The 21814-nt window shown below is 42.1% G+C and overlaps 1 protein-coding gene across 1 annotated transcript in view; it reads right to left on the bottom strand.

The window, feature by feature from the left end:
• Nucleotides 1-17291, bottom strand: part of CRY1 (cryptochrome circadian clock 1) — a 104816-nt gene extending 87525 nt beyond the window's left edge. The window contains exon 1 of the mRNA XM_011935664.1: nucleotides 16255-17291. Within this exon, the coding sequence (XP_011791054.1) occupies nucleotides 16255-16412 (158 nt within the window). The 5' untranslated portion in view covers nucleotides 16413-17291. The remainder of the gene's footprint in view (nucleotides 1-16254) is intronic.
• Between the last annotated feature and the right edge of the window lie 4523 nt (nucleotides 17292-21814).

The raw sequence follows: 21814 nt of genomic DNA on the forward strand, positions 1-21814 counted from the left end.
AATTATTTAGCATCATCCCTCTTGGCACCATCTTTACAATAGCGAGGTCTCATGAAATCTGGTCATTTAAAAGTATGTAGCACCTCTCCCCCTCACTCTCTTGCTCCCACCTTTGCTATGTGACATGCCTGCTCCCCCTTTGTCTTCCACCATGATTGTAACCTTCCTGAGTCCTCCCCAAAAGCAGATGCTGCTATGCTTCCTGAGCAGCCTGCAGAACCATGAGCCAATTAGACCTCTCTTCTTTTTTTTTTTTTTTTTCTGAGATGGAGTCTTGCTCTGTCGCCCAGGCTGGAGTGCAGTGGCGCAATCTCAGCTCACTGCAAGCTTCGCCTCCTGGGTTCACGCCATTCTCCTGCCTCAGCCTCCCAAGTAGCTGGGACTACAGGCGCCCGCCACCTCGCCCAGCTAGTTTTTTGTATTTTTTTAGTAGAGACGGGGTTTCACTGTGTTAGCCAGGATGGTCTCGATCTCCTGACCTCGGGATCCGCCCATCTCGGCCTCCCAAAGCGCTGGGATTACAGGCTTGAGCCACCGCGCCCGGCCTAGACCTCTCTTCTTTATACACAACTCAGTCTCAGTTATTTCTTTATAGCAATGCAAGAATGGCCTACTACAGAAGTATTCTAGAATAACTCCTCTCTCAGTCTCGTATCTCACACCCCGCACTCCCCAACACATACACACAAACACACACACACACACGCCTCTAGAGCACACACTCATCACCTTTACCCCTTTTCCCACCCCTTTAAAGTTGTCTCTCCTTTGTGCTTTCACAATTGTCTTTGCAGATTTCCACAGAGGTCTTTTTCAACATTGTATGTTCTAATTGTCCTTTAGCGGTGTGAAAGTTTCCTTATGGGCAAGAACCATAACCTTCATCTTTGTAACGCCAATGACTCACACAGTACCTGGTAGATAACAGGCTCTCACTGAAAGTTTTCCTGAATGAATAAATGAAGGGAGAGAGATTTACCCAAGGTCAGTCCCACGGCCAATTAATAGGAAAGTAGGAATTATAAAGTAGGTCTTAGTACAGTCAGATGTCCTACACTCACTTCAGTCTGTCATTCAAAGAATTACATATTCAGGCCTCACCTTATCTATATATTTTATTTCTTATTTATCATCCTGTGAATCCACTATGCTGTCTTGACTAAAAGTCTAGTTACCTAACCAAAATTCACTTTTCCTCAGCCTGTCCAGAACCTACGCCTTGAGCTAATCTCTTACCTCTCTCATAAAAAACCTCCCTCGCATTCCAACCTTAATCATTTCCCCCACTCCCCTCCCCTCACCTGCTACACACAGCTTTGTTAACATCCTATTCAATTTGATTTCTATCCTTACACCTACACTGACGTGTTATCTCAAGGTTCACCAAAAGTCTTTGTAACAGATAAAGTATAATTTTCAAAATAGTAAAATCATGACTCTCATACACATATGAAATGAAGATCTGGTAAAAATTTTAATTCATTGATTAAGGAAGAAAGAAGTAAGATGTTAAAACTGATTAAAATGATAATCTGATTTACTATTTCTCGACTTACAAAATTCATTTTCATGGCACAAACATAATTTGCATTGGTATGGGCAGAAAACATTTGTACTGCTTTCAGTTTTCTACAACTTAATTTTTACCCCTTTTTACGGAGTTGTAAAACAGCCTTGTCAATCAAATATCCCTTAATCAGAATCATATAAATCCTAGAGAGTCCTCTAAACAATATCTAGCATTCCAGATATGCAATAATTTCCTTTTCCCACTTCTAAGCCTTTGATAATTTTTCCTACGTAATTGTCAAAACTCATCCTAACCTGTCTCCTGTAATGCAATGTAAAATCACTCTTGCCACATTCAGTTTCCATAATATGGCACTGTCCTGGATCCTCTTTTACCTCTCTGATTCTCTTTTGCCTCCTTCACCAGCTCCTATTCATCTTAAATATAGTATTCACTGAGTTTTTTCACTGGGCTTTTGACTAACATAACTTTTTATGGCTGTATCCAATCTCATCCAGGCATGCTTCATCTATTACTTATGCAGGAATTATTCCCATATACAGAGATCCAATGTCTCTAATTCCCAGAGTTAAATTTCTATTTTCTTCATTTCTCATGTTGGTATCTTAGCAGTGCTTCAAATTGGTCAACAACCTAAACTCACTCTATTCCTCATCTAAATATGGTCTATTTCTGTGTTTCCTAACTTAATGTCTAATTGTCACAGACGCACAAAGTATGAGGATCTTACACTCTACTTTCTCTCTCACCCTCCTTCTCTATGAAACTGTGTTTTCCAGGCAGTCACCTAAGCTTTTCACTGTACCTCTACAGCCTTCCTCTTATATCTTCCCCTTCCTCATAGCCTTTCCCCTTGTTCAAGCCTGTATTATCTTTCACTTGAACTCTTGATAAAGTCTCCAAACCTGGTATCTTGACTCTCTCTTCTAACATTCACTCAGCTACTAAATTTATATTTCCCCAAACAAGTGCAGTTTTTCTGAACTATACCCACTTATCCGAGTTCTTATATAATAGGCAACAATGTTGTTTTAGGGTATCCACCTACTTCCTACTCATTCTACTTAGTTACTTCAGTCCAGGCAAGTTGATTTCACCAGCAAAGCACACTTCAGCTAAGACAATCATAAACTCATGAAGACTAGTTCAGAAACCGGCCCAAAAGAGCTAATGAAGTGCCATAAGACTTTTGCTGAGACTTCTGGGCCAACGGTGTATGCTTTTTGCTAAAGTAAATGCCATTGTTATTGCTATATTTTGCCACCAGAGGACAGCCTGTTTGAGAAGTCAAGGCAGTTCAGAGATGCAAACAGAAATGTGATCCTAGTAACATCTTCTGAGCCCTAGCATCAAGAGATGTCCAAAGCCAGTTTCCCTTAGGTTATTCAATTACATCTACCAATAAACTTTCTTTTTGCTTAAGCCTGTTTGACTCAGGCAACAAACTAGCAAACAAAAAAGTACTAAATAACACCTCCTATCTTTTCATTCACCATGTGACTCAGTCACATCAGCCTCCTCACCACTATCAGAATACTGTGCCTTTCCTTAAGCTATTCCTTCAGTCTAGAATTCACTTCTCTCTGCTTGGAATTCCCTTCCCTCCATGCCTTGCTTAAGATCCACTTTATACTTCAAGTTTCAGTTTAAATAAATGCCTTAGTGAAATAATCATCAGAGACTAGAAAAAAGCAGAGGGCCAGATTACACAAGGATTTGAAACCATGCTATGGCTTTTTGAACTTTAACCTAAGGGTAAAGAAATGTCATTAAAAGGTTTTAAAGCACAAATGATGTGACCAAATTTGCAATTTTAAAAAGATCACTCTACTTGCTGTGTAGAGAATGAATTAGAGAAGGGAAAGGGGGACAATGATTTGTAAGCTACTAAACCAATCTAGGCAAAGAGAATGGTGATATGGGCTAAAGAGACAAGGGAGAGGGAAGAATGTATTTTTGTAACTATTTTATTTCTGAATAAATCTTCCTCTGTACTGTAAACTCCCTGAGGGTAGAGAAATTATCTGCTGGCTACCATGCTATCCACAGAAATTAGCAAGTAATTGCCACACAGTAAGGACTCAAATGGGTAAATGGAAGTATCATTTGTGAAGACAGAAAACACAGGAAAACTCAGTTTGGGGTTTGTTTGTTTTTGAGCAATAGAGAAGGATGAAGATGAACTGTGTTTTGGATAAGCTGAGTTTGAGGTAATATAATACATTCAAGCAGACAAATGGGTATATATGATACATACAAACACATACACGTCTGGGGATCAGGAAAGAGATTTGCGCTGAAGACACTAACCTGAAAATTCTGGGCACAGATGAGTAAATGGTAACTGACTTTATGAGAAGAGATAAGATTGCTTAGAAATATGTGAAATGAAAAGAGGGTGGAGATCACAGACCTCACAGGCATTTAAAAGTTGAACAGAAAAGGAGAAGCTAAGGAAGAACACTAATAGCGCTGGCAGGAAAGCATAGGAGAGTCCTCTAATAAAGCCAAGAGAAGAGGAAGTCCTCTAATAAAACCAAGGGAAGAAGTGGTCAAATGTGTCAAACATTGTTAAAATAAAAATAAGAAAGAAAAAAGTCAGGGAATGGGCTGATTAAAAGTATCCTTTGGATAAAAATAGCTTTGGTAGAGTGGGTGGGAGTGGAGCTGGACACACCTTAGTTTGGAGTGGGTCCAAGGGTAAGTAGAATATAAAGAAATGAAGTCAGCCTGTATTAGACATCTTGCTCAAGAAATTGGCTACAAAGAAACTAAGATTCATAGTTGCAGGAGTGGAACACAGTCAAAGCTAAGTTCTGTTCCTTTGTTGTTACAGGTTGTGTATGTTTTACAGAATTTGATCTTAAGCATGTTTAAATGTTGATTGGAGGCAACCTAAAAAGAAGAAAAAGTAGAAGAAAAGGTAAGAATTAATATAAAAAATGAGCAGTCTTTGAAATGGAGCACAGAAGAAGGAACTCGTTTTGAAGAGGCAGCAGTATCTCTTCCACTGAAGTTGTATACTAGAAGGAAGAACTAGTAAGGATGTAGGCACATTTATAGATTTGGTTACTGAAAATTAAGAGAGCTTACATGTGATAGCTTCAAATGTGTAATAAACATGTTGAAGTTTAAATACTAAAACAAATCTGTTCATTGAGAATTTTTTCTAAGTTATGAGTTTAAGATAGACATTAACATATAAATTATATAAAGTAGTTGTCCCATCCCTAAACCTTAGATTTATAAGAAAAATTAAAACAATATTTAATGCCTACTATGTATAAGACACTATGCTGTGGAGAACACAAAAAGGCTCTTTCCCCAGATATATGAATAGCTTGTGTCCTCTTCTTTTAGGTCCCTGTTCTCACATTCTACTTTATTTCTCTCCATTGAATTAACTACCAGCTGATATATTATTTTTTTCTTATTGTCTGTTTTCCCCCCTACTGGAATAGGGCAGCAACTTTTTCTGTTTTGTTCACTGCTGTATACCCAGCACCAACAATACTGCCTATAATGGATAGGGATACAAAATAAAATTTTGATTTAAGAGGCAACTTCTCTTCAGGAAGGTACTATCTGTTAAGTGGGAGAGAGATTATATACAGAATACACCCCTGCTATGGTCTGAATGTCTGTCTGTGTTCCCCCAAAATTCATGTTAAGACTGAATCCCTAATGCTATAGTATTAAGAACTGGGGCATTTAGAAGGTGATTTGGTAATGTGCATTGTACTGTCATGAGAGGGATTCGTGCCTGATATAGTTTAGATATTTGTCCCCTTCAAATCCCATGTTAAAACTTGATCTCTAATATTGGAGATGGAGCCTGGCAAGAAGTATTTGAGTCATGGGGACAGACTAAGACAAAAAACTGGTACCAGGAGTGGGATGTTAAAACTAAAACTTTAAAACTAAAGCTGCTCAGGTGTTGCAATCCTAGTCTCTGATAAAACAGACTTTAAACCAAAAAAGATCAAAAAAGACAAGGGCATTACATAAGGTAAAGGTATCAATGCAACAAGAAGAGCAAATTATCTTAACTGTATATACGCACCCCAAACAGGAGCACCCCGATTCATAAAGCAAGTTCTCGGAGACCTACACAAAGAGACTTACACTCCCACACAATAATAGTGGGAGACTTTAACACCCCACTGTCAATACTAGATCAACGAGACAGAAAATTAATAAGGATATTCAGGACTTGAACTCAGCTCTGGACCAAGCAGACCTAATAGACAACTATAGAACTCTCTACCCCAAAGCAACAGAATATATACATTCTTCTCACACCACAAAGCACTTATTCTAAAATTGACCAATAATGGGAAGTAAAACACTCCTCAGCAAATGCAAAGAACGTAAATCATAACGAACAGTCTCTCAGACCACAGTGCAATCAAATTAGAACTCAGGATTAAGAAACTCACTCAAAACCACACAACTACACGGAAACTGAACAACCTGTTCCTGAGTGACAACTGGGTAAATAAAGAAATTAATGCAGAAGTAAGTTCTTTGACACCAACGAGAGCAAACAGATAACATACCAGAATCTCTGGGACACAGGTAAAGCAGTGTTAAGAGAGAAAGTTATAGCACTAAATGTCCGTTATCAGCAAGCGGGAAAGATCTAAAATCAACACCCTAACATCACAATTAAAAGAACTAGAGAAGCAAGAGCAAACAAATTCAAAAGCTAGCCGAAGACAAGAAATAACTAAGATCAGTGCAAAACTGAAGGAGACAGAGAGACGAAAAACCCTGCAAAAAATTAACGAATGCAGGAGCTGGTTTTTTGAAAGATTAACAAAATTGATAGACCGCTAGGCAGACTAATAAAGAATAAAAGGGAGAAGAATCAGATAGATGCAACAAAAAATGATAAAGGGATATCACCACTCATCTAACTACCATCAGAGAATACTATAAACACCTCTACTCAAATAAACTAAAAACTGTAGAAGAAATGGATAAATTCTTGGACACAAACACTCTCCCAAGACTAAACCAGGAAGAACTCACATCCCTGAATAGACCAGTAACAAGTTCTGAAATTGAGGCAGTAATTAATAGCCTACCAACCAAAAAAAAGCCCAGGACCAGATGGACTCACAGTCATATTTTACCAGAAGTACAAAGAGGAGCTGGTACCATTCCTTCTGAAACTATTCCAAACAATAGAAAAAGAGGGAATCCTCCCTAACTCATTTTATGAGGCCAATATCATCCTGATACCAAAACCTGACAGAGACACAACAAAAAAATCTAATTTCAGGTCAATATCCCTGATGAACATCGATGTGAAAATACTCAATAAAATACTGGCAAACTGAATACAGCAGCATGTCAAAAAGCTTATCCACACGATCAAGGCGACTTCATCCCTGGGATGTAAGGCTGGTTCAACATATGCAAATGAACAAATGTAATCCATCATATGAACAGAACCAATGACAAAAATCACATGATTAGCACAACAGATGCAGAAAAGGCCTTGGACAAAATTCAACACTCCTTCATACTAAAAAAATCTCAATAAACTAGGTATTGATGGAATGTATCTCAGAATAATAAGAGCTATTTATGACAAACCCATAGCCAATATCATACTGAATGGGCAAAAGCTGGAAGCATTTCCATTGAAAACCGGCACAAGACAAGGATACCCTCTCTCACCACTCCTATTCAACATAGTATTGGAAGTTATGGCCAGGGCAATTAGGCAAAAGAAAGAAATAAAGGATATTCAAATAGGAAGAGAGGAAGTCAAATTGTCTTTGTTTGCAGATGACATGATTGTATATTTAGAAAACCCCATCGTCTCAGCCCCAAAACTCCTTAAGCTGATAAGTAATTTCAGCAAAGTCTCAGGATACAAAATCAATGTGCAAAAATCACAAGCATTCCTACACACCAATAATAGAGAGTCAAATCACGCGTGAACTCCCATTCACAACTGCTACAAAGAAAATAAAATAACTAGGAATACAACTTACAAGGGACGTGAAGGACCTCTTCAAGGAGAACTACAAACCACTGCTCAAAGAAATAAGAGACAACACAAACAAATGGAAAAACATTCCATGATCATGGATAAGAATAATCAGTATCGTGAAAATGGCCATGCTGCCCAAAGTAATTAACAGATTCAATGCTATTCCCATCAAGCTACCACTGACTTTCTTCACAGAACTAGAAACAACTACTTTAAATTTCATATGGAATCAAAAAAGAGCCCGTATAGCCAAGACAATCCTAAGCAAAAAGAACAAAGCTGGAGGCATCACACTACCTGACTTAAAACTATACTAAAAGGCTACAGTAACCAAAATAGCATGGTACTGGTACCAAAACAGATATATAGACCAGTGGAACAGAACAGAGTCCTCAGAAATAACACCACACACCTACAACCATCTGATCTTGACAAAAACAAGCAATGAGGAAAGGATTCCCTATTTAACAAATGGCGCTGGGAAAACTGGCTAGCCATATACAGAAAACTGAAACTGGACCCCTTCCTTACACCTTACACAAATATTCACTCAAGACGGATTAAAGACTTAAATGTAAAACCTAAAACCATAAAAATCCTAGAAGAAAACCTAGGCAATATCATTCAGGACATAGGCAGGGGCAAAGACTTCTTGACTAAAACACCAAAAGCAATGGCAACAAAAGCCAAAATTAACAAATGGGATCTAATTAAATTAAAGAGTTTCTGCAGAGTGAACAGGTAACCTACAGAATGGGAGAAAATTTTTGCAATCTACCCATCTGACAAAAGGCTAATATCCAGAATCTACAAGGAACTTAAACAAATTTACAGGAAAAAAACAACCCCATCAAAAAGTGGGCAAAGGATATGAACAGACACTTCTCAAAAGACATTTATGTGGTCAACAAACATATGGAAAAAAGCTCACTGTTACTGGTCATTAGAGAAATGCAAATCAAAACCACAATGACATACCAGTTAGAGCAGCGATTATTAAAAAGTCAGGAAACAACAGATGCTGGAGAGGATGTGAAGAAATAGGAACGCTTTTACACTGTTGGTGGGAGTGTAAATTAGGTCAACCATTGTGGAAGACAGTGTGGCGATTCCTCAAGGATCTAGAAACAGAAATATCATTTGACCCAGTAATCCCATTACTGGTTATATACCCAAAGGATTATAAATCATTCTACTATAGTGACACATGCACACGTATGTTTATTGTGGCACTGTTCACAATAGCAAAGACTTGGAACCAACCCAAATGCCCATTAATGATAGACTGGATAAAGAAAATGTGGCACATATACACCATGGAATACTATGCAGCCATAAAAAAGAGTGAATTCATGTCCTTTGCAGGGATATGGATGAAGCTGGAAACCATCATTCTCAGCAAACTAACATAGGAACAGAAAACCAAACACCACATGTTCTCCATAAGTAGGAGTTGAACAATGAGAACACATGGACACAGGGAGGGGAACATTACACACCAGGGCCTGTCAGGGGTTGGGGGACAAGGGGAGGGAGAGCATTAGGACAAATAACTAATGCATGTGGGGCTTAAAACCTAGATGACAGACTGATGGGTGCAGCAATCCACCATGGCACATGTATACCGATGTAACAAACCTGCACATTCTGTACATGTATCCCAGAACTTAAAGTACTAAAAAAAAAAAAAAAAAAAAAAAACTAAAGCTGCTTAAAAGAGCTTAGAGAGCTCAAAACAAAACCAAAAAATCTCATACACAAGAAAAACTTTAAAACTTCTTAGAGACTGGTTAAGTGGTTGTGACAAAAATGCTGATTAAAATATAGAAAGTAAAGGCCATGTTCATGAAGTCTCAAATAAAATTTTTAAAAACTAAACAAAAAATTGGCCACATTATATGTTATGCTTGTAACAAAAAACTTGGCTACACTGTATCCATGCCTAGGACTTTGTAAAAGGCTGAACTTAAGAGTAATGACTTAAGCTACCTGGCAAAAAAAAAAAAAGTTTCTAAACAACAAAGCATTCAAAAGGTGACATGGCTGCTTCTAACAGCCTACTATCAGATATGGGAGTTCAAAACAAGACAAAGTTAAAGCTAATAATCAAGAGAAAACAGAGCATACAAATTTGAAAAATTACAACCTGACTATGTGGTAGAGGGAAGTTTTCAGGAGAGAAATCCAAACTAACCAGTCAGTTGTTAACAGTTAACAACTAACAACTAAAGAGAGCTAGTTGTTAACAGTCAAGACAATGGGGAAAAGCCCCCAAGACATTCCAGAAATCAAGGCTACCCCTTCCATTACAGGCTCAGAGATCTCCTCAGGCAAAATGGTTTGGGAGGCCAGGCCCAGGGTGTTGCTGCCTTGTGCTGTCTTGAGATGCTACTCCCCACGTTCTGGCTGCAGCCAGGGCTCAAAAGGCCCCAGGTACTGGATGGACTGCTACTCCAGTGGGTGCAAGCCATAGGCCTTGATGGTTTCCAAGTGATGTTAAGTCTGCAGGTATACAGAATACAAGATCCATGGAAGCTTGGCAGCTTCCACCTAGATTTCACAAGATATGTCAAGAAGTCTGGGTGCCCAGGCAGAAGCCTGCCACGGCAGAGCTCCTACAGAGAGATTCTACTAGGCTAGTGCCAAGGGGAAATGTGGGGTTAGAGTCCCCAGAGAGAACTCACTGGGGCACTGCCCAGCAGAGCAGTGGGAACAGGGGCACTGCCCTCCAGGCCCCACAGCGGTGGCAGTCTAAAGCCAAGAGAAAAAGAGAAAGGTGTGGTCAAATGTGTTAAATACTGTTATGAAAAAGAGAGAGAAAGAGACTGAGAGAGGAAGAGGAAGGAAGTAAGGCAAGGAAGGGAAGGAAGGGAAGGAAAGAAGGGAAGGAAGGGAAGGAAGGGAAGGAAGGGAGGGAAGGGAGGGAAGGAAGGAAAGGAAGGAAAGGAAGGAAAGGAAGGAAAGGAAGGAAGGAAGGGGAAAGATCAAAAGTATCCTTTGGATGTAAACAGCATACACCCTCAGCCTGGAAAAGTTGACAGACATTAGACTCCAATCCATGAGAACAGCCATGTGGGCTATGCCCAACCAAGCTATAGAGATGCAGCTGCTCAAGGTTTTGAGAGCCCACCTCTTGGACCAGTGTGCTCAGGATGTGGGAGGGAGTGGAAAGCGAGGAAGTGGAAAGATTAAAATAATCCTTTGGATGAAAACAGCATACACCCTCAGCCTGGAAAAGTGACAGACACTAGACTCCAATCCGTGAAAGAAGCCATGTGGTCTGCCCAACCAAGCCATAGAGATGGGGCTGCCCAAGGCTTCAAGAGCCCACCTCTTGGACCAGTGTGCTCAGTTATGGGACATGAGTCAAGACAGATTATTTTACAGCTTTAATATCTGCCCTACTAGGTTTCAGACATGGGTGAGTCCCTTTTTGTTGGTCAAGTTTTCCCTTTTAAAATGAAAATGTTTACCCAATGTCTGTTCCATCATTGTATCTTAAAAGTAAATAACTTGTTTTTGATCTTACAGGCTCATAGCTATAACGAACTTGCCTCGAGTCTTGGATAAGACTTAAGTTGATGCTAAAACTAGTTAAGACTTCTGGGGACTTTGAAAGAGATGATTATATTTAACAACAGAAAAAAGACAAGAGGGTGGGCGCAGTGGCTTATGCCTGTAATCCCAGCACTTTCGGAGGCTGAGGCAGGAGAATTGCTTTAGCTCAGGAGTATAAGACAGCTTAGGCAACCTAGTGAGATCTCACCTCTATGAGTAATAAAAAAATTACCTGGCCATGGTAATGCATGCCTGTGGTTCCAGCTAATTGGGAGGCTGAAGTGGGAGAACTGCTTGAGCCCAGGCGGTTAAGGCTACAGTGAGCCATGATCCCACCTCTGCACTCCAGCCTGGGCAACAGAGTGACACCCCATCTCAAAAATAATAATAATAATAATACAAGAGATTTGGGGAGCTAGAAGTGAAGTGATATAGATATTTGCCCTCTTCAAATCTCATGTGAAAATGTTATCCCCAATGTTGGAGTTGAGAGGTGTCTGGAACATGAGATAAGATCCCTCATGAATGGCTCGGTGCTATCATGTAATGAGTGATTTCTCACTCTATTAACAGAACAACTAATTGTTTAAAAGAGCCTGGTACCCCTCCCTTCTCTCTCTCGCCATGTGATATGCCAGCTGCACTTCCCCTTCCATCATGTAAAAGCTTTCTGAGGTCCTCACCAGAATCAGAGGCTGATGCCATGCTTCTGTAAAGCCTGCAAAACTATGAACCAAGTAAACCTCTCTTCTTTATAAATTACCCACGCTCAGGTATCCCTTTATAATAATACAAACAGACTAAGGGAGTACTCTTATAAAAAGGGCTACAGGAACTTGTTTACCCCTTCTGCCATGTGAGAACACAGAGACAGCATCATCTATTCAGCAGAGACACTGAATCTGCTGGTGCCTTGATTCTGGACATCTTCAAAAACTGTGAGAAATAAACTCCTGTTGTTTATAAACTACCTAGTCTAAAGGTGTTTTGTTACAGCAGCTCAAACAAACTATTAATAAAACAATACTAACATTAACAAATGAGGGCAGCAAATGCTAAGAGTGATGTGAGAAGCAACAACAAAAAGTGGTGTAAGAGTTCAGAATACTGCTAATCATCCCAGACAAGTACAGAGTTGTACAATCATCCATCACCTTCTAGAACAGTTTCATCATCTCAAAAAGAAACCTTGTGCCCCTTAGCTATCACCTACCAACTTCCCAGCTTCCCCAGTCCTAAGGAGCCACTAATCTGCTTCCTGTCTGTATACATTTGCCCACTGTGGACATTCCATAAAAACAGAATCATATAATACATGGAATTTTGTGACTGGCTTCTTTCATTTAGTTTGTTTTTCAAGGTTCATTCACACATGCTGTAGCATGTATCAGTATTTCATTCATTTTCATGGCCAAATAATATTCCATTATATGGATATACCATATTTTGTTTATCCATTCACCAATTGATGGCCATTTGGGTTGTTTCCACTTTTTGGCTATTATGAATAATGCTTCTGTGAACGTTAGTATATAAGTTTTTGTATAGGATAATTTTTCTAAGAGATGTGAATTTTCATAAAGCTTGTAAATTTATCCAAATCAAAAAATTTTATTCTGAGACAATGTCCTTCAAATTTTTTGTTGTTGTTGTTTCTTTGTTTGTTTTTTAAGAGATAGGGTCTGTCTCCACCCAGGCTGGAGTGCAGTAGCCCATTCATAGCTCACTGTAGCTTCCAACGCCTGGGCTCAAGTGATTCTCCTGCCTCAGCCTCCTGAGTAGCTGGGAGTGCAGGCATGAGACACTGAGCTCAGCCAAACTCTTTTTTTAAGTATTAAAACATCCTTTTTAAACGAAAGGATGGCAATATAAAAAAGCAGTTTTGTTTAATGTGCTTATTAAGTAAAATAACTATTTAAAATTTTGCTTTTCTGTTAAATCCAAAAGTCTAAAAAGTATTGATTGAAGAAAATACAAGATAGCTTCTAAAGTAAACTAAGAAGGTTTTCCCCCCAGAGTTGAAATCACATATTGTAAACAGTAGAAAATGAAATACATAAGCCAAAAGGTAGATCTTGCCAGGCTAAGGAATTTGGGCATTATCCCATAGTCAATAAGTAAATTAATAAAGCTGTTTAAATATAAAATTATTGACTCTAAGATATCACTATATTCAGCAAACAGTAATTGAGCTACTACTATATAAAAAGCACTGAATTTGGTACTATGAGTGATTCCAAAAAGCCTTTTGCCTCTGACACTACCAAAACCACTCCAGATAAAATTCCAAATGACTTCAAATTGCTAAATCCAATTTTTATTTTTCAGTTCTCATCTTACTTGACCTATCAGTAGCATCTGACATAAGTAAAACACTCTCTCTTCCTTGAAATACTTTCCTTAGACAGAGTCTGGCTCTATTGCCCAGGCTGGAGTGCAGTGGCACGATCTCGGCTCACTGCAACCTCTGCCTCCTGGGTTCAAGTGATTCTCCTGCCTCAGCCTCCCTGAGTAGCTGGGATTACAGGCAGGTGCCACATGCCCAGCTAATTTTTTCATCTTTTTTTTTTTTTTTACCAGAGACAAAGTTTTGCCATATTGGCCAGGCTGGTCTCAAACTCCGGGCCTCAAGTGATCTGCCTGCCTCAGCCTCCCAAAGTGCTGGGATTACAGGTATGAGCCACCATGCCTGGCCAAAATACTTTCTTTACTTGGCTTCTAAGACACCACACTCTTCTCGGTTTTCCTCTTACATTACTAGTGGCTCCTTTGCAGTCTCATATGCTGGTTCTTTCACAGCTCCACAATTTATAAACATTAAGAGTATTCAAGGTTCAGCCCTTGCACCACTTGCATCTCTTGTCTATCTCATTTTCTTAATGCTCTCAGTCTCACGGCTCCACTAGAATGTAGCTCCAACAGGGTGAGAACTGGGGACTGTTTTGTTTATACTGGATCCCTTACACCTAAAACAGTGCCTGGCATATAGTAAGTGCTTGACAAATATTTGTTCAATAAATAGATGGATGAATACATGGCTTTATATATTATCTATAAACTCATGAATTCTCCAATTTATACTTCCTGCCTGGATCTCTGTCTGCAGCTCCAGACATATCCAACTGCCTATTTGCTATCTCCATTTGAATGTGTAAAATATATCTCAAACTTAATGACTTAATGGAAGAGAACTCCAATCACCTTCCCAATGGCTTCTCCAGCTGGCTTCACTTTCTTAGCAAATTGAGGCCCCATCCTTCCAGTTTCTCAAGCCAAAAATTTTCTCAAACAGTAAGCTGCTACTACATAAAAAGCACTGAATTTTGGTGCTTTTTATATAGTACCAAACTACAACTCCTTTTTTTTTTTTTTTTCCTTGAGACAGAGTACTCTGTCACTCAGGCTGGAGTGCAGTGGCACGATCTCAGCTCACTGCAACCTCCGTCTCCTAGGTTCATGTGATCCTCACGCCTCAGCCTCCTGAGCGGCTGAGATTACAGGCATGTGCCACCATGCTCAGCTAATTTTTATATTTTCAGTATTAACAGAGACAGGGTTTTGCCATGATGGCCAGGCTGGTCTTGAACTCCCGGCCTCAGCCTCCCAAAATGCTGGGATTACAGGGATGAGCCACTGCGCCCAGCCTAACTCCTTTTCTTTCTCTCACAATACATATCCAATCTGCTAACAAATACTGTGTATTCTGCCTTCATAATATAGCCAGCATCTGTTTATTTCTCACCACATCCACAATTATCACTATGATTCAAGCCATTCTCATCTCTCACCTGGATGAATGCCAACAGCTTCTTAATTGGACTTCCTGCTTCTTGTCCACCTCCACTCCCCAATTCAGAACCACAAGCAAAGAAATTCTCAGATTTGTTCTCAGAACCACAAACAGAAAAATTCTTTTTCAAACTTATGTCAGATCACATTACTTCTCTGCTCATAATCCTGCAGTTATTCCCACTTCACTGAGTAAAAACCCAAATCCTGAAAACTGCTTATAAGGCTCTCTTCAATCTGGCCCTAAGTCAACTCTGACCTCATCGTCTACTATTTTTCCCTCACTTATTCTGCTCCAGTCATACTGGATTCTTCTGCTGTTCTTTCCAAAGGTCAAGCGTATCTCTGCCTTTTCCCTTACTCCTCCCTTTGCCTTGAATGGTCTTCCCCTAGATATCTGCATCCCACCACCTCCTTCAGGTATGCTCAACTGTCACCTTCTCTGTGACTTTTCCTCTGATCATATTTAAAACTGCAACCTCATCCCTACCCTTGTATTCTTTATCCCTTTACTCTCCTGTATTTTTCTCCACAACACTTACTACCTAAACTACTACATATTTTACTTTCTGCTTGAAGACATGACTTTTTGTCTTTCACTCACTGCTATATCCCTAGCATTTAAATCAGTGCCTGGCACATGGTAAGTGATCAAGAGTCTCTCTGTTGAGCTAATGCTTTCATTTCCACCAGGGGGCCCAACGATCACGTAGCCCGGTGTTTCAGGAAAAGATCATAAAGCATCTCTAAGATTTCTTTGTGCTCTGATCCCTAGAAGGACTACAACTTGCCTAGAAAGAAAAACTGTGCTTTGTCTCGGCAACCACAAGGAGGAGTTGAGAAAAAGAGCCGAGCAGAGAAACCAAATAATGCTGTTTCCCTTGCTTTTCCCTCAGTAACCTCAAGGTGGAAGAAAACTGGATCTGGAGCCAGCTGTACTGAATGAATGATTTTTCTCCATACTATGAGTTACCTAGACACAAACGTAAACAGGAAACATCACAATCCTTTCGAATGCCACAAACAGGCCAAGGAAATCCATATACACAGGCCACTAAGGACAGGAAGGGTGTTTCTTTAACTCCAGCACTAAGAATTCTCCACAAATTCAGGGGAAGAGCTCCCGTTAGCACAGAAAGACACATAACTAACTCACTGAATGAAGGCCGAGTGTTTCAGATCGTCAGTACTCCCTGGCCAGAGAACTATTAAGTCAATTCTATTTAATACTTAGGGCACCTACAATTCGTTAGCGGTATAAGGAAGGCAGTCCCACGTCTAAATTCTCAGATTTGGCGGATCGCATGGAATTCATTAACATCAGACTCATTAAACACCCAAATCCATTTCCCACGGGCTTGTGACTCACCGCCACCTGTTGATGCCCACGTTGGAGGAGCCGGCGAACCAGGGGTCCAGGATGTAGACGCAGCGGATGGTGTCGGCGCCCTGAATGCATTCCTTCAGGGCGGGGTTGTCGTGGAGCCGGAGCCCCTTTCGGAACCAGTGCACTGCGTTCACCCCCATGCCGGGGGCGCGCTGCGGGTCCTCCACGGAGAAATTCAAGGAAGGAGGCTCCGGCTCATAGTCGACACCTTCGCTTCCAAGAGAATTGCCTCACCCGGGGAGTAAGGAAAGGGCGGTAGAGGGGGGACAGGAAAAAATGACTCCAAGGAGGGGACTGGAGAAGGCGGGGGCGCTGGAGGCGCAGTGAAAAGATGAATGGAGGTTGCCCAGTCGGCGGAGTCCGGGTTTGACGCCCTTTAGGAGCCCGCGCCCGCCGCAACCTCCTGGAGGCGACGCATAACTTCAAGGGCCTCGGACCTCCGGAGCCTGAGCAAATTCCACGAGCTCGAGCAGCCACGACGGCCCCAGGAGGTTCGTCACGGAAACCTCGCCCCACCAAGGCGGCTCCTAAAGACAAAACGGCCCGCCCGAGGTGAGTCACCGAGGAGAACCGAAGGGGAATGAGCCCCTGTCGGCGACGCTGTCTCTCGGCCCAGAAGAAAGGACCGGGGACGGAGGCGAGAGGCGGTGGTCGAGGCTGCTGGACGGCTGCCGGCCGGTGACCGGTCCCGAGGCTGCCCGGGTGACTCTGCCGCCGCCGCCGCGTCAGCGGCCTCGGCCCCGCCCCCGGCTCCTCATTGGAGGGCACTCTCCCCACGTGACCACCGGCACCTCACGTTTCTGAAGTGTGTTTACTACACTGAGTCGGAGGGGGAATCTGCTCGCGCTTCGGTCGCTTTTGGAGGGGCGGCAGCCGCTTGATCCCAGAACTGTTGACCCTCGCCCACACGCTGAGCTCACTGGCTTCGCCCCTTTCCTGTGCCGACTGGAGGGCCGCCCCTTGGAGGCAAATCGTGTTGACCACAGGCCCCTTGTGAGGGAAGGCTTAGCCCCGCCCCCAGGGGCCGTGAGCGGGCACTATTGGCCGAGGCTCGCTGAGACCCGGATGAGCACGGGGCTGCGGGGAGCTCGCGGGCGCGCGCGCTGCTCAGGGAGGCGCGCGTGCGCTCTCGCTGTGTTCCAGAGGGTAAGGGGGCGGGGCCCGCGGCCCGGAGCGCGCTCGGTGATTCCTCCCGTGGGATATGGGGTAAGGCCTGGAAATTGTCCGGTGTCTTTCAGGAGCCAAAGGTGGAGTCGGGCGGAGAGTGAGGGGAGGATGGAGTGGAAGGAGAGTGGGAGGCTCCACGTAGATTTCAAGGCCAAACCATGTGCTTGCCAGAGAACCCTACTTTGGAGATTGTGGAGCTGTGCCCCTCCACTCTCCTGGCCCTTGGGTGCCTCCTCCCCCTTGTACGTGCTCTGGGGAAAAGGGTAATTGGCAGGACGGATGCCAGGCATTCCTGGACTTCCTGGAATTTTTTAATACTAGCGATATATATCATCAACGTTTCACCCCTAATCTGTTACATTTAATGTAGTTTACCGGTCTCTTTGAGACTGGACGTTTGTCTCCTTTTCCAGCGACAGTAAACTGCAGGCCATGCCATCCCCTAGATATGTGGTGCCCTTAAATTCATTCAATGATTACTTTTTGAGCGAACTAAGCACTGTTCAAAGCACTAGAGATACAGGAGATACTTAATAAAATAGACACGGACCCCAGCCCTCTTGGGGTTTACAATTTGTCTCTTAACCTTTGCTGTTTTTTCCTCTATAAAATACTCTTCTTTGGAATCCAGTACTCAAGGTAACCGCCTTTGAGCTACCTGGGATATTTCTACACACCCCTTTAGATTCCGATGAAATAATAACTAACTTCTGAAAGTATTCCTGATCCCTAGGGCAAATTTAGGACCTCCCTGGGTTCTCCACGTATGTTTCTGATACATCACTTATCACACTACTGTGAAAATTAGTTGAAAAGTGTCCATGCCTAGCAATATCAACTCAATAATAGTACTTATTATCATAATAATGTGCCTCCGATTCCCTCCGAAATGTGATTTCTCAAGGACAGGGTCTGTATTCAGTTTTGTTTTGGTTTTATTTTTTGCATCAACACCAGAACAGAGCCTGATGTAGGCAAATGTTTATTTAATGAATGAATGAATGAGTGAGTGCTATTGGCCACCAGCGTGTTTGGCAACGTTAAAAGAAAGAAGGAGATGGCAATTCTTACCGGTTGATTGTGTGTCCCCAAAATTCATATAACCTTCAGTGACTATAAATGTGGCCTTATTTGGAAATAAGGTCTTTGTACATTCTCAAGTTAAGATGAGGTCATTAGGGTGCACCCTAATCCAGTGTGATTGGTGGCCTCATACAATGGAGAAATTTAGACACAGAAATATATATATATATATTTGTATATATTTATATATATATTTATATATATTTACATATATTTTTATATATATTTATATATATATAAATATATATGCAAGGAAAATACCATGTAAAGATTGGAATTGTGCTGCCACAAGTCAAGGAACTACTGGAAGCTAGGAGAAAGGCCTGGAACAGATCCTTTCTTAACACCTTCACAGGACTGTGGCACTGCTGACACCCTGATTTTGGACTTCTGGCCTCTAGAACTACAAGACAGTTCCTATTGTTGTTCTAAGCCTCCCAATTTGTGATACTTTTTACAGCAGCCCTAGCAAAGTAATGCAGCAATAAAGTAAATTCAACACTCTAGAGAGCCAATCAGTCTGAGTAGTCTTCCCTACTTCTGTTTCTGTTGCCACAAGAAGTATATACCAGCCTTTCTTTGGTTCTGTAAGAATACTTTTTAAATTATATATATGAATGCCATGGTTTGACTGTGTCCCCACCTAAATCTCATCTTCAATTGTAGTTCCCATAATCCACATGTGTTGTAGGAGGGACCCAGTGGGAGGTAATTTAATCATGGGGGCAGTTACCTTCATGCTGTTCTCTTGATAGTGAGTGAGTTCTCACAAGATCTGATGGTTTTATAGGGGGCTTTTCCCCCTTTTGCTTAGCGCTTCTCCTTGCTGCCTCTATGTGAAGAAGGACGTGTTGGCTTCCCCTTCTACCATGATGATCAGTTTCCTGAGGCCTCCCCAGCCATGCTGAACTGTGAGTCAAATAAACTTCTTTCCTTTATAAATTACCCAGTGTCAGATGTGTCTTCGTTAGCAGCATGGGAACAGACTAATACTGTAAATTGGTACTGGGAGTGGGGTGCTGCTATAAGGGTACCCAAAAATGTGGAAACACCTTTAGAACTGGGTAACAGGCAGAGGTTGGAACAGTTTGGAGGGCTCATAGGAAGACAGGAAAATGTGGGGAAGTTTGGAACTTCCTAGAGACTTGTTGAATGGCTTTGACTAAAATGCTAATAGGGATATGGACAATGAAGTCCAGGCTGAGGTGGTCCTAGATGGAGATGATCTTGTTGGGAACTGGAATAAAGGTGACTCTTGCTATGTTTTAGGAAAAAGATTGGTGGCATTTTGCCCCTGCCCTAGAGATCTGTGAAACTTTGAACTTGAGAGAGATGATTTAGGATATCTGGCAGAAGAAATTTCAAAGCAGCAAAGCATTCAACAGGTGTCTTGGGTGCTGTTAAAAGTATTCAGATTTATGTATTCACAAATAATATGATTTGGAATTGGAACTTATGTTTAAAAGGGAAGCAAAGCATAAAAGTTCGGAAAATTTGCAGCCTGACAATGTGATAGAAAAAGAAAAACCTATTTTCTGAGGAGAAATTGAGGCCAGCTGCAGTAATTTGCCTAAGTAACCAGGAGCCAAATGTTAATCCCCAAGACAATGGGGAAAATGTCTCCAGGGTATGTCAGAGGTCTTCACAGCAGCCCCTCCAATCACAGACCCAGAGGCCTAGGAGGAAAAAATGGTTTTGTGGGCCAGGCCCAGGGTCTTGCTGCTTTGTACAGCCTTGGGACTTGGTGCCCTGTGTTCCAGCTGTGGTTAAAGGGGGCCAAGGTACAGCTCGGGCCATGGCTTCAGGGAGCAAGCACCAAGCCTTGGCAGCTTCCACATAATGTTTAGCCTGTGGGTGCACAGAAGTCAAGAATTCACGTTTGGGAACTTCTGCCTAGATTTCAGAGCGTGTATAGAAATGCCTGGATGTCCAGGCAGAAGTTTTGTGTGGTGGCAGATCTCTCATGGAGAACCTCTGCTAAGACAGTGCAGAAGGGAAATGTAGGGTTGGAGCCCCATAGAGTCTCCACTGGGGCACTGTCTAGTGGAGCTGTGAGAAGATGGCCACTGTCCTCCAAACCCCAGAATGGTAGATCCACCGACAGCTTTCACTGTGCACCTGGAAAAGCTGCAGACACTCAACACCAGCCTGTGAAGGAAGCTGAGAGGGGGGCTGTGTCCTGCAAAGCCACAGGGGCATAGCTGCCAAAGAGCTGGGAGCCCAGCTTTTGCATTAGCATGACCTGGATGTGAAACATAGAGTCCAAGGAGATCATTTTGCAACTTTAAGGTATAATGACTGCCCTATTGGGTTTCAGACTCATGTGGGGCTTGTAGCCCCTTCATTTGGGGCAGTTTCTCTCGTTTGGAATGGGTGTATTTACCCAATGCCTGTAACTCCCTCCGTTATATCTAAGAAGTAACTAATTTGCTTTTGATTTTACAGGCTCATAGGTGGAAAGGACTTGCCTTGTCTCAGATGAGACTTTGGACTTGGACTTTTGGGTTAATATCTGAAGGAGTTAGGACTTTGGGGGACTGTTGGAAGGGTATGACTGTGTTTTAAAATGTGAGGACATGAGATTTGGGAAGGGTCAGGGCTGGAATGATATGGTTTGGGTGTGTCCCCACCCAAATCTCATCTTGAATTGTAGTTCCCATAATCCTCATGTGTTATGGGAAGCATCCAGTAGGAGGTAATTTAATCATAGGGGTAGTTATCCCCCTTCTGTTCTCATGATAGTGAGTGAGTTCTCATGAGATCTGATGGTTTTATGAAGGGCTTTTCCCTCTTTTGCTTGGTACTTCTCCTTGCTGCCTCCATGTGAAGAAGGGTGTATTGGCTTCCCTTTCCACCATGATGGTCAGTTTTCTGAGCCCCCCCACCAAGCCATGCTGAACTGTGAGTCAGTTAAACCCCTTTCCTTTATAAATTACCCAGTCTTGGGTATGTTTTTATTAGCAGTATGAGAACATACTAATACAATGAAAACCCTGGGGAGGATCCCTTGAGCCCAAGAGTTAGAGAGCAGCCTGGGCAACATGGTGACACCCCATCTCTACAAAAGACACAAAGAAATTAGCCAGGTCTGGTGGCCTGCACCTGTAGTCCCAGCTACTAGGGAGGCTGAGGTAGAAGGATTGCTCTAGCTGGCAGATGGAGACTGCAGTGAGCCAAGACCATGCCACTGCACTCTAGCCTGGGTGACAGAGTGAGACCCTGTCTCAAAAAAAAGAGAGAAGGAGAGAGAGAGAGAGAGAGAAAGAGAGAAAGGAAGGGGAGGGAGGGAAGC

This window comes from Colobus angolensis, unplaced genomic scaffold, assembly GCF_000951035.1.
Source record: "Colobus angolensis palliatus isolate OR3802 unplaced genomic scaffold, Cang.pa_1.0 Scaffold10, whole genome shotgun sequence".
Classification (NCBI taxonomy): domain Eukaryota; kingdom Metazoa; phylum Chordata; class Mammalia; order Primates; family Cercopithecidae; genus Colobus; species Colobus angolensis.